At 48.4% G+C, this 18,795-nt stretch overlaps 1 protein-coding gene across 1 annotated transcript in view; it reads right to left on the bottom strand.

Annotated features, from left to right (window-relative positions):
• LOC311248333 (glutamate receptor ionotropic, kainate 1-like) overlaps positions 1-18,795 on the bottom strand; it is a gene marked incomplete at both ends in the record, with an annotated part of 37,862 nt that overhangs the window by 15,727 nt on the left and 3,340 nt on the right. The window contains 2 exons of the mRNA XM_084339234.1: positions 11,472-11,653; positions 17,045-17,302. Of these exons, the coding sequence (XP_084195360.1) occupies positions 11,472-11,653; positions 17,045-17,302 (440 nt within the window). The remainder of the gene's footprint in view (positions 1-11,471; positions 11,654-17,044; positions 17,303-18,795) is intronic.

Below are 18,795 nucleotides of genomic sequence, written 5' to 3'. Positions count from 1 at the left end.
GGGAGAGAGGGAACGGGTCAGTGACAGAGCAGACTTGAAACGAGCTGGAGGACAGGGTGTTATATTCTTCGTGTTAAACAACACAGTGATGTGCAATATTCCAAAAACAGCCCAAGTGAATATCTTCATGTAAACACACAGTGAGCAAAAATCCTAACACCGTCCAAATGTGAAATACTATCTTCGTGTAAACACACAGTGAGCAAAAATCCAAACACAGTCCAAATGTGAAACAATATCTTCGTGTAAATACACAGTGAGCAAAAATCCAAACACAGTCCAAATGTGAAATAATATCTTCGTGTAAATACACAGTGGGAGGTGGAAGATCCCAAAAATATTATTCCATAAAGGAAAGAGCAAAAACGATAATGGCTGGGTGAGTGACTGTCTGACAAAAAGGTGGTAGACTTCAGTGTAAAGGTTACACACGAAAATCGGAAATAGGTCAAGACAGTCAATCTAGAAAAACTCACCCAGACGAGCTGCGTAAAGGAACAGGAACAACAGTGGAGGCGAGCGCGCGCCACGGAGCAGGTATCCAAGCGAAGGCTTCTAGGAATTCCTGGAGAATAGCACAGTGAAACAGAAGCAACGGGGAAAAACATCCAGCGACAAATCAAGACGAACCAACAACTTAGGGTGGGGAAAACGGGGTATAAATAATGAGGGATCGATTGATTGAAAAGCAGTGACAGCTGGGGAATGTGATTGACAAGCGTGGGGAAGTGAGGGAACCAATCAGTGACGTCTCAGATGACGTCAACGGGGAGAAACGTGTGAACGAGGGAATTGAAATACTTGACAGAAAAAATGAATGAAAACAAAGCGAGGGTGGTTAAAGGAACAGAACGAGTGAGAAGGCAAGGACAGAAACCTCACAGTACCCCCCCCTCCACGGGAGCCGCCCGGCGACCAGGCCGACCCGGCTCGCCAGGATGGGCCCGATGGAAGTCGGTGATCAAGCCGGGATCCACGATGAGCTGCCGGGAGACCCAGCTACGCTCCTCAGGGCCGTAACCCTCCCAGTCCACCAGGTATTGGAATCCCCGGCCCCGCCGACGAACGCCCATCAACCGGCGGACCTGCCACTGGGGGTGACCATCCACTAGCACAGGAGGCGGTGGATCAGGAGCTGGAGGCATAAGGGGACTGAGGGAGACGGGCTTAACCCGGGAGACATGGAACACGGGGTGGATGTGCATGGATGCAGGAAGCTTCAGGCGCAGGGCCGCCGGACTGAGTACCTTCAGGACCTCGAAAGGACCGACGAAGCGAGGGTTGAGCTTCTTGGCCGAGGACCGTAGCGGGAGGTCCTTCGCGGAGAGCCACACCCTCTGCCCAGGGCGGTAAGTCGGCGCGGGAACCCGGCGCCGGTCGGCACCACGACAGGCGCGCTCAGATGTCCGGAGCAGCGCGGTCCTGGTGATCTCCCAAACGCGACGGCAGCGGTCGAGGTGGACCTGCACGGAGGGAACTGCCACTTCCGTCTCCAGTGCGGGAAAAAGAGGGGGCTGGTAGCCCAGGGAGGCCTCAAAAGGGGAGAGGCCGGTGGCGGAACTGACCATTGAGTTGATCGAGTATTCAACCCAGGGAAGGAAACGACTCCAGGATGCCGGCCTCTCGGCTGCCACACACCGAAGAGCAGACTCCACGCTCTGGTTCATCCTCTCCGTCTGCCCGTTTGTCTGGGGATGGTAGCCAGAGGAGAGACTGACCGTTGCCCCCAATCCCTTGCAGAAAGCCCGCCATACCTGGGAGGTGAACTGGGGCCCCCGGTCAGAGACGATGTCCTGGGGAAAGCCGTGAAGGCGGAACACGTGGTGCGTCAGGAGGTCCGCCGTCTCGGCTGCTGAGGGAAGTTTGGAGAGGGCCACGAGGTGGACCCCCTTGCTGAATCGATCCACCACGGTCAGAAGGCAGGTGTTCCCCTGGGAGGAGGGTAGACCAGTGACGAAGTCGAGCGCCACATGTGACCACGGACGGCTTGGAACGGGAAGTGGCTGCAAGAGCCCGGAGGGTGCCTGGTGAGAGGCCTTGCTGCGGGCACAGACCGCGCAGGCCAAAACGAACTCCTTGACGTCGTTCCGCATGGTGGGCCACCAGAAACGACGAGCCAGGAAGGAGAACGTGCGATGGACGCCTGGGTGGCAGGCGAACCGGCTGGTATGGCCCCACAGCAGTACCTGGGACCGGACAGAGTCAGGGACGAAGAGACGGCTCCTAGGGACGTTGCTTGGAGCACGTTGGAAGCGTAGGGCACGCCTCACCACACCCTCGATGCCCAAGGTGATGGCTCCAACCACTCGGGCCTCCGGGATGATGGGAGATGGGTCCTCAGAGGGTGGAGCCCCCTTGGAGTGCATCCGGGACAGGGAGTCGGCCTTCGTGTTGCGGGAACCGGGGCGGAAGGTCAGCGAGAAGTCGAACCGACTGAGGAAACTGGCCCATCTCGCCTGCCGACCGTTGAGGCGCCTGGAAGCGCGGATGAACGTTAGGTTCTTGTGGTCCGTCCAGATGGTAAAAGGCTCCTCGGCACCCTCTAGCCAATGACGCCACTCCTCCAGAGCAGCCACGACCGCCAGTAGCTCCCGATTGCCGGTGTCGTAGTTCCTCTCGGCGGGGAGGAAGCGACGCGAGTAGAAGGCGCAAGGATGTACCTTCTGGTCGGAAGGAGAACGCTGAGATAGGACAGCGCCCAGGCCAGAATCCGAGGCGTCCACCTCCACGATGAACTGTCTCTTGGGGTCAGGGTGGAGCAGGATAGGAGCGGAAGTGAACCTTCTCTTGAGGGAGCGGAACGCAGCGCGTGCCGCTGGGGACCAGTCGAACGGCAGAGCGGGGGAGGTCAGCTTGGTAAGAGGCTCCGCCACTTGGCTGTAGTTCCGGATGAACCTTCGGTAGAAGTTTGCGAACCCGAGGAAACTCTGTAGCTCCTTCCGAGTGGTGGGTTCCGGCCAATCCTCCACAGCCTGGATCTTGCGAGGATCCGCTCGGGTCAAGCCCTTCTCCACGATGAAGCCCAGGTAGTCGACGGAGTTGGAGTGGAAACGGCACTTCTCCGCCTTGACGAAGAGCCGATTGTGGAGGAGGCGCTCCAGCACCCGGCGGACATGCAGGATGTGTTCCTCGAGGGTCCTGGAAAAGATAAGAATGTCGTCCAGGTACACCACCACGAACACCTCCAGCATGTCACGGAGGACATCGTTCATGAGTGCCTGGAATACCGCCGGGGCGTTGGTGAGGCCGAACGGCATCACAAGGTACTCATAGTGGCCCCTGGGGGTCTTGAAGGCGGTCTTCCATTCATCGCCCTCACGGATACGGACAAGATGATAGGCACTTCGGAGATCCAGCTTGGTGAAGAACGAGGCCTGGGTCAGTGGCTCGAAGGTGGAGCTCATGAGAGGTAGGGGGTATTTGTTCTTGATGGTGATCTCGTTGAGCTGACGATAGTCGATGCAGGGTCGCAGGTCCCCATCCTTCTTACCAACAAAGAAGAACCCGGCCGCCACCGGGGAGGAGGAAGGCCGAATGAGTCCTGCTTCCAATGACTCAGAGATGTAGAGATCCATCGCCTTCTTCTCCGGGACAGTCAGACTGTAGAGGCGGCTGCCGGGAAGGGGAGCCCCTTGGCGGAGGTCGATGGCGCAGTCATAGGGGCGGTGAGGTGGAAGGGACTGAGCCCTGGTCTTACTGAATACCTCCATGAGGTCGTGGTACTCGGGAGGAATGGACGAGGGATCCGGGGGCAACTCACCAGCCGGTCTCCGGGGCGGGGGACAAGACGCCGCCTGTAGACAGCGGGCGTGACAGGAGGAGCTCCAGCCCCTGATGGTACCGGAGGCCCAGGCGATGTGGGGCTCGTGCAGCGCGAGCCAGGGCCTACCCAGGACCACCGGGACAAGGGGGGATTGGGTAATGAGGAACTGGATCCTCTCTACGTGGTTCCCAGCAATGGTCAGCAAGACTGGGCCGGTCCGTTGAGAGATGTCGGCCAGGCGGTGTTGGTCCAACGAAAAGATCTCCAAGGGCCTCACAAGGGCCTCAAGAGGTATGTTGGCTTGGGTGGCAAACTCGAAGTCGAGGAAGTTCTCGTCTGCCCCAGAGTCGATGAGGGCCTCCACCGTGGCACGTTGGTTCCCCCAGGCCAGGGTGACGCTCAACAGATGGTCAGGCGGTGCGCGGCGCTGGGAATGGGAAAAACGGCTCACCAGGATCTCCCGGGGTCTTGGTGAGCCCGATCTTTTGGCCGGATAGGGCAGTCGGCGAGAAAGTGTCCCGTGCCTCCGCAGTAGAGGCAGAGCTCGGACCTGAGCCTTGCCTGACGCACCACCTGGCTCAGACGAGAGCGTCCCAGTGGCATGGGTTCCTCCTCGCGCACCGGACGGGGAAGCCTGTTACCTTCAGTAGTGTTGGGGACGGGGCGTCCAGGAGTCCGGGGTGCTTCAGGAGGTGACAGTCGGGTCCTCTCGCGCCTTCTCTCCAGGAGGCGTCCGTCAATACGGATGACAAGGCTAAACAGCTCCTCGAGGGAGTCGGGCACCTCCCTGGTAGCGAGCTGGTCCCGGACTGCGTCACTGAGCCCCCTAATGAAGGTTAGGCGAAGAGCAGGTTCGTTCCATCCACTCTCCACCGCCGCCAGTCGAAACTCCATGACATAGTCCGTAACCCTGCTGCTCCCTTGTCGGAAGGTCCCCAACCGGGCTCCAGGGTCCAGACCTCGGGCTGGATGGTGGAACACTCTGCGGAGCTCCGCCACGAAGTCTGGGTAGGAGAACAAAAATTCTGCTTCCATTGCCCAGGAGGAAGTGACCCACTGGGCAGCATGGCCTGAAAGTAGGTTGGTTATATAAGCCACTCGGGACCCATGAGCAGAAAAACGGCTTGGTTGATGACGGAAAACCAACTCACATTGCATGATGAATGTGGCACACTCCTCGGGATTACCGTCGAACAGCCGTGGGACGGAGAGAAGGGGTTCCCGAGGTGCGAGATCTGCTGGGGCTGCGGGGAATGTTCCTGAAGGGTGTGAGAGATGAAAAGAATTAACGGCGTCGCCCAGCGAGTTAAGCTGGGCGAGAATCTCGGACTGTTGTCCCGCCATAGCGGCCATTGAACCCTGCATAGGCAGGACCTGGTCCCTGAGGTCCTGCACCGCAGCCGCAGCCCGCTCTAGTTGGAGACCGTGATCCCTGGTCAACTCGACTTGAAATGCAAGTGCGGTTCTGACCCCCTCTGTGTCGGCTGGGGTCGTCATGGTTGGTTCGTAATGTTATGGTTTGACACCGACCCCAAACGCTAACGACACAAGAGAGTAGGATTCAGAGTTGCCAAATACGAGGGCATGTTTATTTGATAATAAGAATAAGTGAAACAGGGAAAGCAGGTCAAAAAGAACAGGTACAATGAACAAGGGGCAAAGTTCTGCTGCTCTGCAGCTTCTCCCGGAAGGGTAGTCTTGGGAAGCAGGAGCAGACCTCTGTACCGCTCTGCAGACTCTCACGGCGGACCTCTCAGATGTTGTGCAAGACCGAGAGAGGGAGAGAGGGAACGGGTCAGTGACAGAGCAGACTTGAAACGAGCTGGAGGACAGGGTGTTATATTCTTCGTGTTAAACAACACAGTGATGTGCAATATTCCAAAAACAGCCCAAGTGAATATCTTCATGTAAACACACAGTGAGCAAAAATCCTAACACCGTCCAAATGTGAAATACTATCTTCGTGTAAACACACAGTGAGCAAAAATCCAAACACAGTCCAAATGTGAAACAATATCTTCGTGTAAATACACAGTGAGCAAAAATCCAAACACAGTCCAAATGTGAAATAATATCTTCGTGTAAATACACAGTGGGAGGTGGAAGATCCCAAAAATATTATTCCATAAAGGAAAGAGCAAAAACGATAATGGCTGGGTGAGTGACTGTCTGACAAAAAGGTGGTAGACTTCAGTGTAAAGGTTACACACGAAAATCGGAAATAGGTCAAGACAGTCAATCTAGAAAAACTCACCCAGACGAGCTGCGTAAAGGAACAGGAACAACAGTGGAGGCGAGCGCGCGCCACGGAGCAGGTATCCAAGCGAAGGCTTCTAGGAATTCCTGGAGAATAGCACAGTGAAACAGAAGCAACGGGGAAAAACATCCAGCGACAAATCAAGACGAACCAACAACTTAGGGTGGGGAAAACGGGGTATAAATAATGAGGGATCGATTGATTGAAAAGCAGTGACAGCTGGGGAATGTGATTGACAAGCGTGGGGAAGTGAGGGAACCAATCAGCGACGTCTCAGATGACGTCAACGGGGAGAAACGTGTGAACGAGGGAATTGAAATACTTGACAGAAAAAATGAATGAAAACAAAGCGAGGGTGGTTAAAGGAACAGAACGAGTGAGAAGGCAAGGACAGAAACCTCACACAAACTGCACAAGTACTGACACGTGTTAACTTCTGTGGTAATGGAATATAAGTAAGAAATAAGTCGGAGAGAGAGAGAGAGAGAAATCTCATTTTAATTATACACTATATGTAAACATGGGTAAGGAAAGTGTTATTTGAGTCACAGTCAGGCAACTCTCTAAGTGCTCTGCCCTTTCTGTCTGTCTGTAATGATTGTTGTCTTAACATTTTAGTACGGTTGAAGGCTTACGAAAACAGAGATGATTGGTTTTCATAGAATTTTCTGCATCATATGGAGTTCAGCCTGAACAATAAGACAATCTTAACAAGGTTAATGGGAGAGGACACTTGTTAATATAATATAATATGTAAGGGATAATGTATAGCTACGAGGTCATTGTCGCAAAATAATTGACCGACACGGAGTTTAAAATACCGAGCCGCCTCGGCGTCAGTATTTTAGTCAGTGAGGGTCAATTATTTTGCGATGATGACCGAGTATAGCTATACATTATCCCGCTTATTACATGGCTAACTTACTAACAATATACCTAATTCATTTGACAAATCGCAGTTGTTCTGTGGCTCTGTCAGCCCAAATAAAGTGATTATTATTATCGCGGGCAGCCCGGCAGGTGTGTCTGATTGGCTGCACTGAAACAGTGTGTGTCAGTGGGGCTTGATTACTCCAGCTGCGAAAAACAATAATCACCGGTGGTTATCGAAAAACAATTCACCGCTGTCGGGGGCTATTGACCAATCACAAGCAAGCATTTCGGCGAATGTGAAAACGCCATGTAATAAAATATAATATTGCTGTATCAACCAGGGACCTCTTTTTAAGCTGGCAGCATTAAAGGATATTGAGGGAAAGGCTGATTGTGGCCACTAGTTGCTGCTAGTTACTAGGCAATTATTAAAAACCCTTTAGAAGTATGCCGCTCTTTGCTCTTGCTTTTTCCCCCCACTTGCTACTGTACCTCAGACCCGTCACTGCAGATCCCCAGTGGACACACTACTGATTCAGATTCAGATTCAGATTCAGAGTTTTTATTTGCCACATGGAATCATACAATCAGAGTTTCTTCATTAATCATAAATATCATTCCATGGACAAAAGGAGCAGGAAGAAGAATAAATCTTATAGTTACCTGCCCCCTTATTCCTAAACTAAAAAAGTATTTTCTTAATGGTCGGCGTACAACCTAATTTATACAAATAATAATTTATACCATTATACAAGAAACTCACAATCCACAGTTAAACAAAGAAAAAATTAAATAATAATAATAATAATAATAATAATAATAATAATAATAATAATAATAATAATAATAATAATAATAATAATAATAATAATAATAATAATAATAATAATAATAATAATAATAATAATAATAATAATAATAATAATAATAATAATAATAATAATAATAATAAAGAATAAAGAATAAAAGAAAGAGAGAAAAAAAGAAAAGAAAAGATCTCACTATTCAGATCACATTTGATTTTCATACTGACTAAATATTTATTTTTTATAATTTTTTTTTGTACCTCAGACCCGTCACTGCAGATCCCCAGTGGACACACTACTGTACCTCAGAGCCGTCACTGCAGATCCCCAGTGGACACACTACTGTACCTCAGAGCCGTCACTGCAGATCTAAAGTGGACACACTACTGTACCTCAGACCCTTCACTGCAGATCTAAAGTGAACACACTACTGTACCTCAGACCCTTCACTGCAGATCTAAAGTGGACACACTACTGTACCTCAGAGCCGTCACTGCAGATCTAAAGTGGACACACTACTGTACCTCAGACCCTTCACTGCAGATCTAAAGTGGACACACTACTGTACCTCAGACCCTTCACTGCAGATCTAAAGTGGACACACTACTGTACCTCAGACCCTTCACTGCAGATCCCCAGTGGACACACTACTGTACCTCAGACCCTTCACTGCAGATCCCCAGTGGACACACTACTGTACCTCAGAGCCGTCACTGCAGATCCCCAGTGGACACACTACTGTACCTCAGACCCCTTCACTGCAGATCTAAAGTGGACACACTACTGTACCTCAGACCCCGTCACTGCAGATCCCCAGTGGACACACTACTGTACCTCAGACCCCTTCACTGCAGATCCCCAGTGGACACACTACTGTACCTCAGACCCTTCACTGCAGATCCCCAGTGGACACACTACTGTACCTCAGACCCCTTCACTGCAGATCCCCAGTGGACACACTACTGTACCTCAGACCCTTCACTGCAGATCTAAAGTGGACACACTACTGTACCTCAGACCCTTCACTGCAGATCCCCAGTGGACACACTACTGTACCTCAGACCCTTCACTGCATATCTAAAGTGGACACACTACTGTACCTCAGACCCCTTCACTGCAGATCTAAAGTGGACACACTACTGTACCTACTGTACCTCAGACCCCTTCACTGCAGATCTAAAGTGGACACACTACTGTACCTCAGACCCTTCACTGCAGATCTAAAGTGGACACACTACTGTACCTCAGACCCTTCACTGCAGATCTAAAGTGGACACACTACTGTACCTCAGACCCTTCACTGCAGATCTAAAGTGGACACACTACTGTACCTCAGACCCCTTCACTGCAGATCTAAAGTGGACACACTACTGTACCTCAGACCCTTCACTGCAGATCTAAAGTGGACACCTCACTGTACCTCAGACCCTTCACTGCAGATCTAAAGTGGACACACTACTGTACCTACTGTACCTCAGACCCTTCACTGCAGATCTAAAGTGGACACACTACTGTACCTACTGTACCTCAGACCCTTCACTGCAGATCTAAAGTGGACACACTACTGTACCTCAGACCCCTTCACTGCAGATCCCCAGTGGACACACTACTGTACCTCAGACCCTTCACTGCAGATCCCCAGTGGACTCACTACTGTACCTCAGACCCTTCACTGCAGATCCCCAGTGGACTCACTACTGTACCTCAGACCCTTCACTGCAGATCTAAAGTGGACACACTACTGTACCTCAGACCCCTTCACTGCAGATCCCCAGTGGACACACTACTGTACCTCAGACCCTTCACTGCAGATCTAAAGTGGACACACTACTGTACATCAGACCCTTCACTGCAGATCCCCAGTGGACACACTACTGTACCTACTGTACCTCAGACCCTTCACTGCAGATCCCCAGTGGACACACTACTGTACCTCAGACCCTTCACTGCAGATCTAAAGTGGACACACTACTGTACCTCAGACCCTTCACTGCAGATCCCCAGTGGACTCACTACTGTACCTCAGACCCTTCACTGCAGATCCCCAGTGGACACACTACTGTACCTCAGACCCCTTCACTGCAGATCCCCAGTGGACACACTACTGTACCTCAGACCCCTTCACTGCAGATCCCCAGTGGACACACTACTGTACCTCAGACCCCTTCACTGCAGATCCCCAGTGGACACACTACTGTACCTCAGACCCCGTCACTGCAGATCCCCAGTGGACACACTACTGTACCTCAGACCCTTCACTGCAGATCCCCAGTGGACTCACTACTGTACCTCAGACCCTTCACTGCAGATCTAAAGTGGACACACTACTGTACCTCAGACCCTTCACTGCAGATCCCCAGTGGACACACTACTGTACCTCAGACCCTTCACTGCAGATCTAAAGTGGACACACTACTGTACCTCAGACCCTTCACTGCAGATCCCCAGTGGACACACTACTGTACCTCAGACCCTTCACTGCAGATCTAAAGTGGACACACTACTGTACCTCAGACCCTTCACTGCAGATCTAAAGTGGACACACTACTGTACCTCAGACCCCTTCACTGCAGATCTAAAGTGGACACACTACTGTACCTCAGACCCTTCACTGCAGATCTAAAGTGGACACACTACTGTACCTCAGACCCCTTCACTGCAGATCTAAAGTGGACACACTACTGTACCTCAGACCCTTCACTGCAGATCTAAAGTGGACACACTACTGTACCTCAGACCCTTCACTGCAGATCCCCAGTGGACACACTACTGTACCTCAGACCCTTCACTGCAGATCTAAAGTGGACACACTACTGTACCTCAGACCCTTCACTGCAGATCTAAAGTGGACACACTACTGTACCTCAGACCCTTCACTGCAGATCCCCAGTGGACACACTACTGTACCTCAGACCCCTTCACTGCAGATCTAAAGTGGACACACTACTGTACCTCAGACCCTTCACTGCAGATCCCCAGTGGACACACTACTGTACCTCAGACCAGAGACGTTGGAAGGTGGGGGGTGCGGCCGGGGTTGCGTTACTGCACAAAGCGGTATTTTTATATATACTGTAACATGTTATGAGTTTCTCCTGCTCAAAGCACTTCACCATTACACTGTACACTGTGACAGGTGAAACAACGAATTGGAAAGAAAACCATGAAAAGAAAACGACATCACGTTAAAGGCGTTAAAAAAGAGTTAAAATGATCAGAAAGGCCACACCCCACGTCGATTTAAAGTTACAACGTCCCTGCCTCAGACACTTCACTACAGATCTTCAGTGGACACTAGGGCTGACCCCTATTAGTCGACTAATCGGTCGAAAAGGAGCCGTAGTCGACTGCCAACCTCTTAGTCGAATACAAAAAAAAAAAATTATTATAAATCTTATATCATTCTTTCCAAAAGAAAAGAGGCCTAGAAGCGTGGCTAACGCTAATGGCACACATACCAGAGGCTAACTGCCTACGGAAACAGGCACAGAGGCACTGAAAGAGGATTTCACCATCTAATGACACTAGACACACTAGACTAGACAAATATCAAGATGTATCCATCAGTGGACCAATTGCATGCTTTCGCAGAGGACAAGAAGCCTTCAGTCGACTCCTTCAGACATTAAGCTTCACCCCCCACAGCCCAAATGGAATGCTAAAAAAAATGTATATATATATATTATACTTTTTTTTTTTATTTTTTTTTTACTAACTAAAAATTTCGTCCAATCATAGTCGACTATCCAAATCCTTAGTCAGGGACACAGACCTGTTTGAGGAGTTCAGAAGCCATGCGGTAGGAGCAGTCGAAGAGGACGAAGAACTCCTGGTCCTTCTTCAGCTCCTTGAGCAGCGGCCGGGCGTCCTGGTTCCCAGGGGTCAGCTGGCGGATCCGCACCTTCAGGTTGAGCTTGGCCGGGGCTTTGATCAGCTCCTGCAGCCGCATCAGACCTGGGAGTAATAGGCGAGTCAATATATGGTTTAACCCCAAACAAATTGATACAAAAGGTTTTTCAATGGATTCTGGTAGTATTGGGCGTGCTAAATAACATACTAAAAGTCGACCAAAATCAACCCCTCCGAAAGCCGCCATTTCCAAGATGGCGTCCCAGATGGTGCCGGTGCGATTAAAATGGCTATATCTCAAATTAAGAAAATGGTGCAAAGGATTTCTCAACTGATTCTGGTACCTCTGGGCATGCTCACTAACATACTAAAAATCTAGGAAAATACACCTTCCAGAAAGGCTTCATTTTCAAGATGGCGTCCAAAATTGCGGCTGGCCAAGCGTAAAATGGCTATATGTCAATATAAAAATTATATAAATGATTTTGTCATTTGATTCTGGTACCCCAAGTACCCCTAGACATACTTAGCAACATACTAAAGTTTTAGGGAAATACACCTTCCGAAGAGGCTTAATTCTTGGAAATGGCGGCTTTCGGGGGGGGGGTCGATTTTGGTCGACTTTTAGTATGTTATTTAGCACGCCCAATACTATCGGAATCCATCGAAAAACCTTTTGTATCAATTTTTTTTGGGTTAAGTGCTTTTTTTTCATAGATTGACTCGCCTATAATAATAACACACACTTGTATCTGCGACATATAGTGATGATGTTATAGTCTCTCTCTTTCTGTTTCCTTCTTGTTTAGTTTTACACATACTCTTTATAACACACACACACACACACGCACACGCACGCAAACACGCACACACGCACACACACACACACACACACACACACACACACACACACACACACACTAGTGGAGGTGGGCGTGGCTTGTTTGGCTGTAACGACTGCTCAATTTCCCTGCTGATGCTACACGCGCCAGGGACGTGCAATTTGTTGTTCTTTCTTCCGCTACTACTACTTTGCCCACCGTACAGCCAGATTGTGATGATCATACTATAATCTACTGCTATTTAATCATTGTTTATGGTGCCACTTTGCCATACTGTGGGTTTCTTTATCGTTTTTTTCCCGCTGTTTTTATTGCTATCGCTTGTTTCATTGATGCCGAGGAGCTGCGGGCAGGACAACAACAATAATCTCTCCCTGTGCCATAGAGAGGTGATTAATGACGTGATTAATGCAGATCTGAAGAGTCTGAATCTGAAGAGGGTTGTTGTTCTGTTGTTTCCATTGTAAAACGACACCGTGACCATAAATAATACGTTTCTGGGTCACGAAATGCTAACTGGACAGACACTCGCATTATCATGGCATGCTGTAGTAGTACTGTGTGTGAGTCAGTATTGTGTGTACGTCAGTACTGTGTGTGCGAGTCAATATTGTGTGCAAATCTGTCGCAGTGTGTCTGTGTGTGTGTGTATGTGTGTGTGTCTGTCTGTGTGTGTGTGTGTGTGTGTGTGTGTGTGTGTGTGACATTTCAGAAAAGTTCATTCCCCCCCCCCATCAAAAAAACAAAGAAGACAGTAAAGAAAAATCTATAAACAATGACATTTCAACAGTGACATCCCATCTTCTCTGGGTCATGGGCAAATGGCTCTATACTAGTATACCCTGCTATTTCTGGCCATAATGGGCCTTTTCTGGCAGCAGGAGCAGATGCTGTCTGATACAGCACGACACTTCATGCCCTGCCACAGATTGGGTCCGCTGGCCCGCTGCCAGAGAGGGGAACGTGACGGTGGAATGGTGCTCGCTGGTAATGGAGACCACTGTGTTGATGTCCTGTCAAGATGGAAACATCCTCTCTCTCTCTCTCTCTCTCTCTCTTTTGCTCTCTTTTTTTTTGGTCCACTTTTTCTCCTTTTTCTGTTTTTCTCCCCATCCCCAATTTAGTCGTGCCAATTCCCCCCTCCTCCCCTGTCTTGATCGTTGCTTGCATGTTCTGTAGAGAGGAGCTGTTGCTTCTGTTGCGTTCTTCTCACATGTGTGTTTGTGTGTGTTGTATGTGTGTGTTGTACGTGTGTGTGTGTGTGTTTGTTTGTGTGTGTGTGTGTGTGTGTGTGTGTGTAAGTGTACCAGTTGGTCGTTCTATTAGAGTGCTTCGATTTAAAATGTTCATCTCTGCTGTCTTTGTTTCATTGACATCAAAAGTCTCTCTCTCTCTCTCTCTCTCTCTCTCTCTCTCTCTCTCTCTCTCTCTCTCTCTCTGGAGATGGAAATGTGACATATTTCTTATATCAACAGACTTTTTTGGGGGGGGGGGTCCATTTGATTGTGGTTTGATTGCCATACTAAAGTACCTGAAGTTGCAAACAATTTTATTATAACTTTTTTTTATTAAACATATTTAAAACGTTGCACTGAGAAAATACAATGCAAAACAAATACTTTCAAAATAAATGATTAAAAGTCAAATAAACAACAAAGAATGAGGGGTTTCTTTGTAATATATATATATATATATATATATATATATATGGACCTTATGGTGTTCTTGTTCTGTTCTTGACTTATTGTTATGTTTTCTTCTTGACTTGTTTAAAGAAGACCTGTACGGCCCATGGGGACATTAACGTGTGTTGTCGGGCCTTATAAATAAATTTGGTTTGATTTGATTTGATATATATATATATATATAAACAATGAGGAGCCAAGAAGGGGGCATAATTCAAAACAACAGAAAACTAGATAATTCTCCACAAATCTTTCTAGCTATCTAGCTTCTTCTTTTTTTTAGATGATAAATATCATTTGAAATCATTCATAAAACAAACAATGGAGGGATTAACACTTTTCACTTGCTACAATGAATATGATATTTACCCATAAGAAGAAGTATTATCATATTAATCAATTCAGAATATGATGCAAGTGCAGAGCGACACACCTCATGGATCAGGTACTTTTCCCAGAAAGAGAAAACAATGGATTCCTTTAGAAGAAAATAAGAAAGAAATGTTTTTGTGACTGTTTTGGCACATAGTTATAAATAGATGAGAACTTACAATCGATCAATTACGCGCGTGGACAGATCAATATAAATGTTTTAGTAAAACACTTGGATCAAATACAAGTAAGAAAGGTCAATGAGCTCAGCTGAGAGGAGTGTGCTTCCATTGTGACCAGAAACATAACGGGCTGTCAGTTTATCGCGTTAATTAGATTAATTAATTGCACAGCAAATTATCACGTTATGAAAATTAACTCAAAATGTATAAAAAAAATTTATACTTATTTTTTCTTTTTCTTTTTTAATCTCATTCATTCCATAAGAATGTAGAATACACATTTACAGATTTTTTTTTATATGGTCCATTTGCATGTTCTTGGTACAGTATCTGATTCTAGGGCAGTGGCGGCTCGCCACTAGGGGCGCTAAGGCGCAGACCCCCCTGGTGAACCCTGGTTAAAATAGAGAAGAACAAGACATTTTATTTTTTTGTTTTTTGTTTTATAGCCCTATAAATAATATAAACATGTTTAAAATGAATAATATTTACTCATTTTAAGTATGTTTGTGTTTCCAATGCACAATATAACGTTAATATATAAAAAAAAAAAAAAGATCGTTTTCCTGAACAGGAAGTGACTCACTGAGCATAGCCCCATTTCTCCTAGCGGCTCCTAGCCCTATTTCTCGCCCGGGCTAGACGCAATAACGCTCTGAGTTCATCATCGCTGTATCCGTCGCAGCCAATCAGTGCGTAACGCGCTGTGCGTTGAAATATGATGTATTATGTTGGAAACCGGGCGCGATTTGAAGCGGTCTAGGCAAACATCCATAGCAGCGTCAAGAATTTCCATAGCCGCATTTCGCGGAGACGCTCTCTGATTGGCCGACGACAGTTTCTATGTTCCAATTCTAGATTTCTAGGTTGGTGGTAGATAGTTGTGTGTTGTTGTGATATGCAGCTATTTGTCTTAGAGCGTGACGGCAAGTTCTTTCGGCGGTTAAGCTTAGGCACTCTTTCAAAGTTGGTTAAGGTTAGAGTTTGTCTTAGAGCGTGGCGATAGAACGCCAGGTAGTTTGCAGGCTGTTAGATGCGGAAATGGGCAAAGAAATCAAGTACTTGTGCTTGTGTTGTGTGGTGCTAACACTAACAGCTAACACTTGGCTAACAAGCTATATGGCGGATGCAGTCTGGACAGTGGACAGTGGTCTGGATATACATCAACAGTGGATTATACACTTTATCAAGCCCTCCTGCTCTGGACGTTTCAACTAAACAGTGAGTCTCTCTCTCTCTCTTTCTCTCGCTCTCGCTACACAGCTGTCTCCGAGAAATGCGGCTACGGAAATTATTGACTGTGCTTGCTGAGAAGATAATAGGCTAGCGATGCAAAACGCGCTGCTGTGTTGTGAACTATAACATTAATTTAGCTGCTGCTGATGCATAATGAATGAATGGTGAGTTGTTTAAAATGATATACACGTGTTAATTATTTTATTGGATTGATCCGAGAGACAGAGAGAGAGATTGCTCCAGAGCATCTCAGAGCATTACATTTTAAACTCGACCTAACGTGAACCCCCGGCTGCGACCCACCAGGCTGCGATAGTAGGAGCCGCTACTGTTCTAGGGACATCTATGGATCTCGGAGAATGTATTCCCAGTGTCAGAAATACTGTGTCTGTTACTAGGCTTGAGTAAATTGTAATGAACCAAATGAGAATATCAATTCAATTCTTTATATAATTTTTTTTTGACTGTGAATAACAACACCATGCTAAAATTGTCCAGACCTGAAAAATCTAAGCAAATGAATAAAGGGAAGATGATTAAACAGAAGGTTTTGTAGATACAGTACTGAATTCTGCCATCCGGACACATTTGAAATATGATTATAGAATATAAAATATCAGGCCTAAACTGAACTAAATGTTCAGTTGCTATTGCATCATGCATGCACTCATCTGTGTTTCACTACACACATGAGTGCATGCTTACCAACTGTTTGCCTGTTTTTACTGCAACACTATTATCATCGACATCTAAGAAGGGAGATCCCCCCTTGAACGGCCCTTCTAAGGTTTCTCTCCTCCACATTGCCTGTGGTGCATTTTTTCCTATTGCTAGGTTTTTGTGAGTTTTTCCTTACCTTCGCGTGGGGTATGTCTGGGAGTGTTGCATTTATTTATTTAGCATTTATAAAAAATAAATAAATTGGACCTTATGGTGTCCTTGTTTTGTTCTAGAATTATTGTGATGTTTCTTCTTGACTTGTTTAAAGAAGACGTGTCCGGCCCATGGGGACATTAACGTGTGTTGTCGGGCCTTACAAATACATTTGATTTGATTTTGATTTGATAAAATGGTTATGCGATTAAAATGCGATTAATTAGATTAATTAATTACAAATCCTGTAATTAATTAGATGAATTTTTTTATCGCCTGACAGCCCTACAATTATACACAACGTACTTGTGCTGTCCTCGTAGACAATGGTGAGCTTCTTCCATCTGAAGAACGTGACCATGTCCAGTATGGCCCTGGCGATGGCCGTGTGGTCTGGGAACAGGTTGATGAAGAAGGTGTCCTTGTTGTCCACCGAGGGGTGTTTCCAGCGCGTCTGGATGTGGGGGACCTCCAACGCGTTGCAGATGGACTGGACAGCACTGACCGAGGAGCTGTGAGACGGGCCGAACACCGCGGCTACGCCTAGAGCCAGCTGGTCGCACACTGGTGAAGACAAACCACAGAGAGTTAGAAAAGGGCTGGACACCGCGGCTACGCCTAGAGCTAGCTGGTTGCACACACTAACACCGCGGCTACTCCTAGAGCTAGCTGGTCGCACACACTAACACCGCGGCTACGCCTAGAGCTAGCTGGTCGCACACTAACACCGCGGCTACGCCTAGAGCTAGCTGGTCGCACACTGGTGAAGACAAACCACAGAGAGTTAGAGGAGGGCCGGACACCGCGGCTACGCCTAGAGCTAGCTGGTCGCACACACTAACACCGCGGCTACTCCTAGAGCTAGCTGGTCGCACACACTAACACCGCGGCTATGCCTAGAGCTAGCTGGTCGCACACTAACACCGCGGCTACGCCTAGAGCCAGCTGGTCGCACACTGGTGAAGAGAGACCACAGAGAGTTAGAGAAGGGCCGGACACCGTGGCTACGCATAGAGCTAGCTGGTCGCACACTGGTGAAGACAAACCACAGAGAGTTAGAGGAGGGCCGGACACCGCGGCTACGCCTAGAGCTAGCTGGTCGCACACACTAACACCGCGGCTACTCCTAGAGCTAGCTGGTCGCACACTAATACTACTGCGGCTACGCCTAGAGCTAGCTGGTCGCACACTAACACTACTGCGGCTACGCCTAGAACTAGCTGGTCACACAATAACACCGCGGCTACGCCTAGAGCTAGCTGGTCGCACACTAACACTACTGCGGCTACGCCTAGAGCTAGCTGGTCACACACTAACACCGCGGCTACACCTAGAGCTAGCTGGTCACACACTAACACCGCAGCTACGCCTAGAGCTAGCTGGTCTCACACTAACACCCTGGCTATGCCTAGAGCTAGCTGGTCACACACTAACACCGCAGCTACGCCTAGAGCCAGCTGGTCGCACACACTAACACCGCGGCTACTCCTAGAGCTAGCTGGTCACACACTAACACCGCGGCTACACCTAGAGCTAGCTGGTCACACACTAACACCGCAGCTACACCTAGAGCTAGCTGGTCGCACACGAACACTACTGCGGCTACACCTAGAGCTAGCTGGTCTCACACTAACACCGCGGCTACGCCTAGAGCTAGCTGGTCACACACTAACACCACAGCTACGCCTAGAGCCAGCTGGTCGCACACACTAACACCGCGGCTACTCCTAGAGCTAGCTGGTCACACACTAACACTGTGGCTACACCTAGAGCTAGCTGGTCACACACTAACACCGCAGCTACACCTAGAGCTAGCTGGTCGCACACGAACACTACTGCGGCTACACCTAGAGCTAGCTGGTCTCACACTAACACCGCGGCTACACCTAGAGCTAGCTGGTCGCACACGAACACTACTGCGGCTACACCTAGAGCTAGCTGGTCTCACACTAACACCGCGGCTACGCCTAGAGCTAGCTGGTCACACACTAACACCACAGCTACGCCTAGAGCTAGCTGGCCATACACTAACATCACAGCTATGCCTAGAGCTAGCT

This window comes from Notolepis coatsorum (genome assembly GCF_963971535.1).
Source record: "Notolepis coatsorum genome assembly, contig: SCAFFOLD_177, whole genome shotgun sequence".
NCBI lineage: Eukaryota > Metazoa > Chordata > Actinopteri > Aulopiformes > Paralepididae > Notolepis > Notolepis coatsorum.
This window is presented reverse-complemented; position numbering and strand designations above follow the sequence as displayed.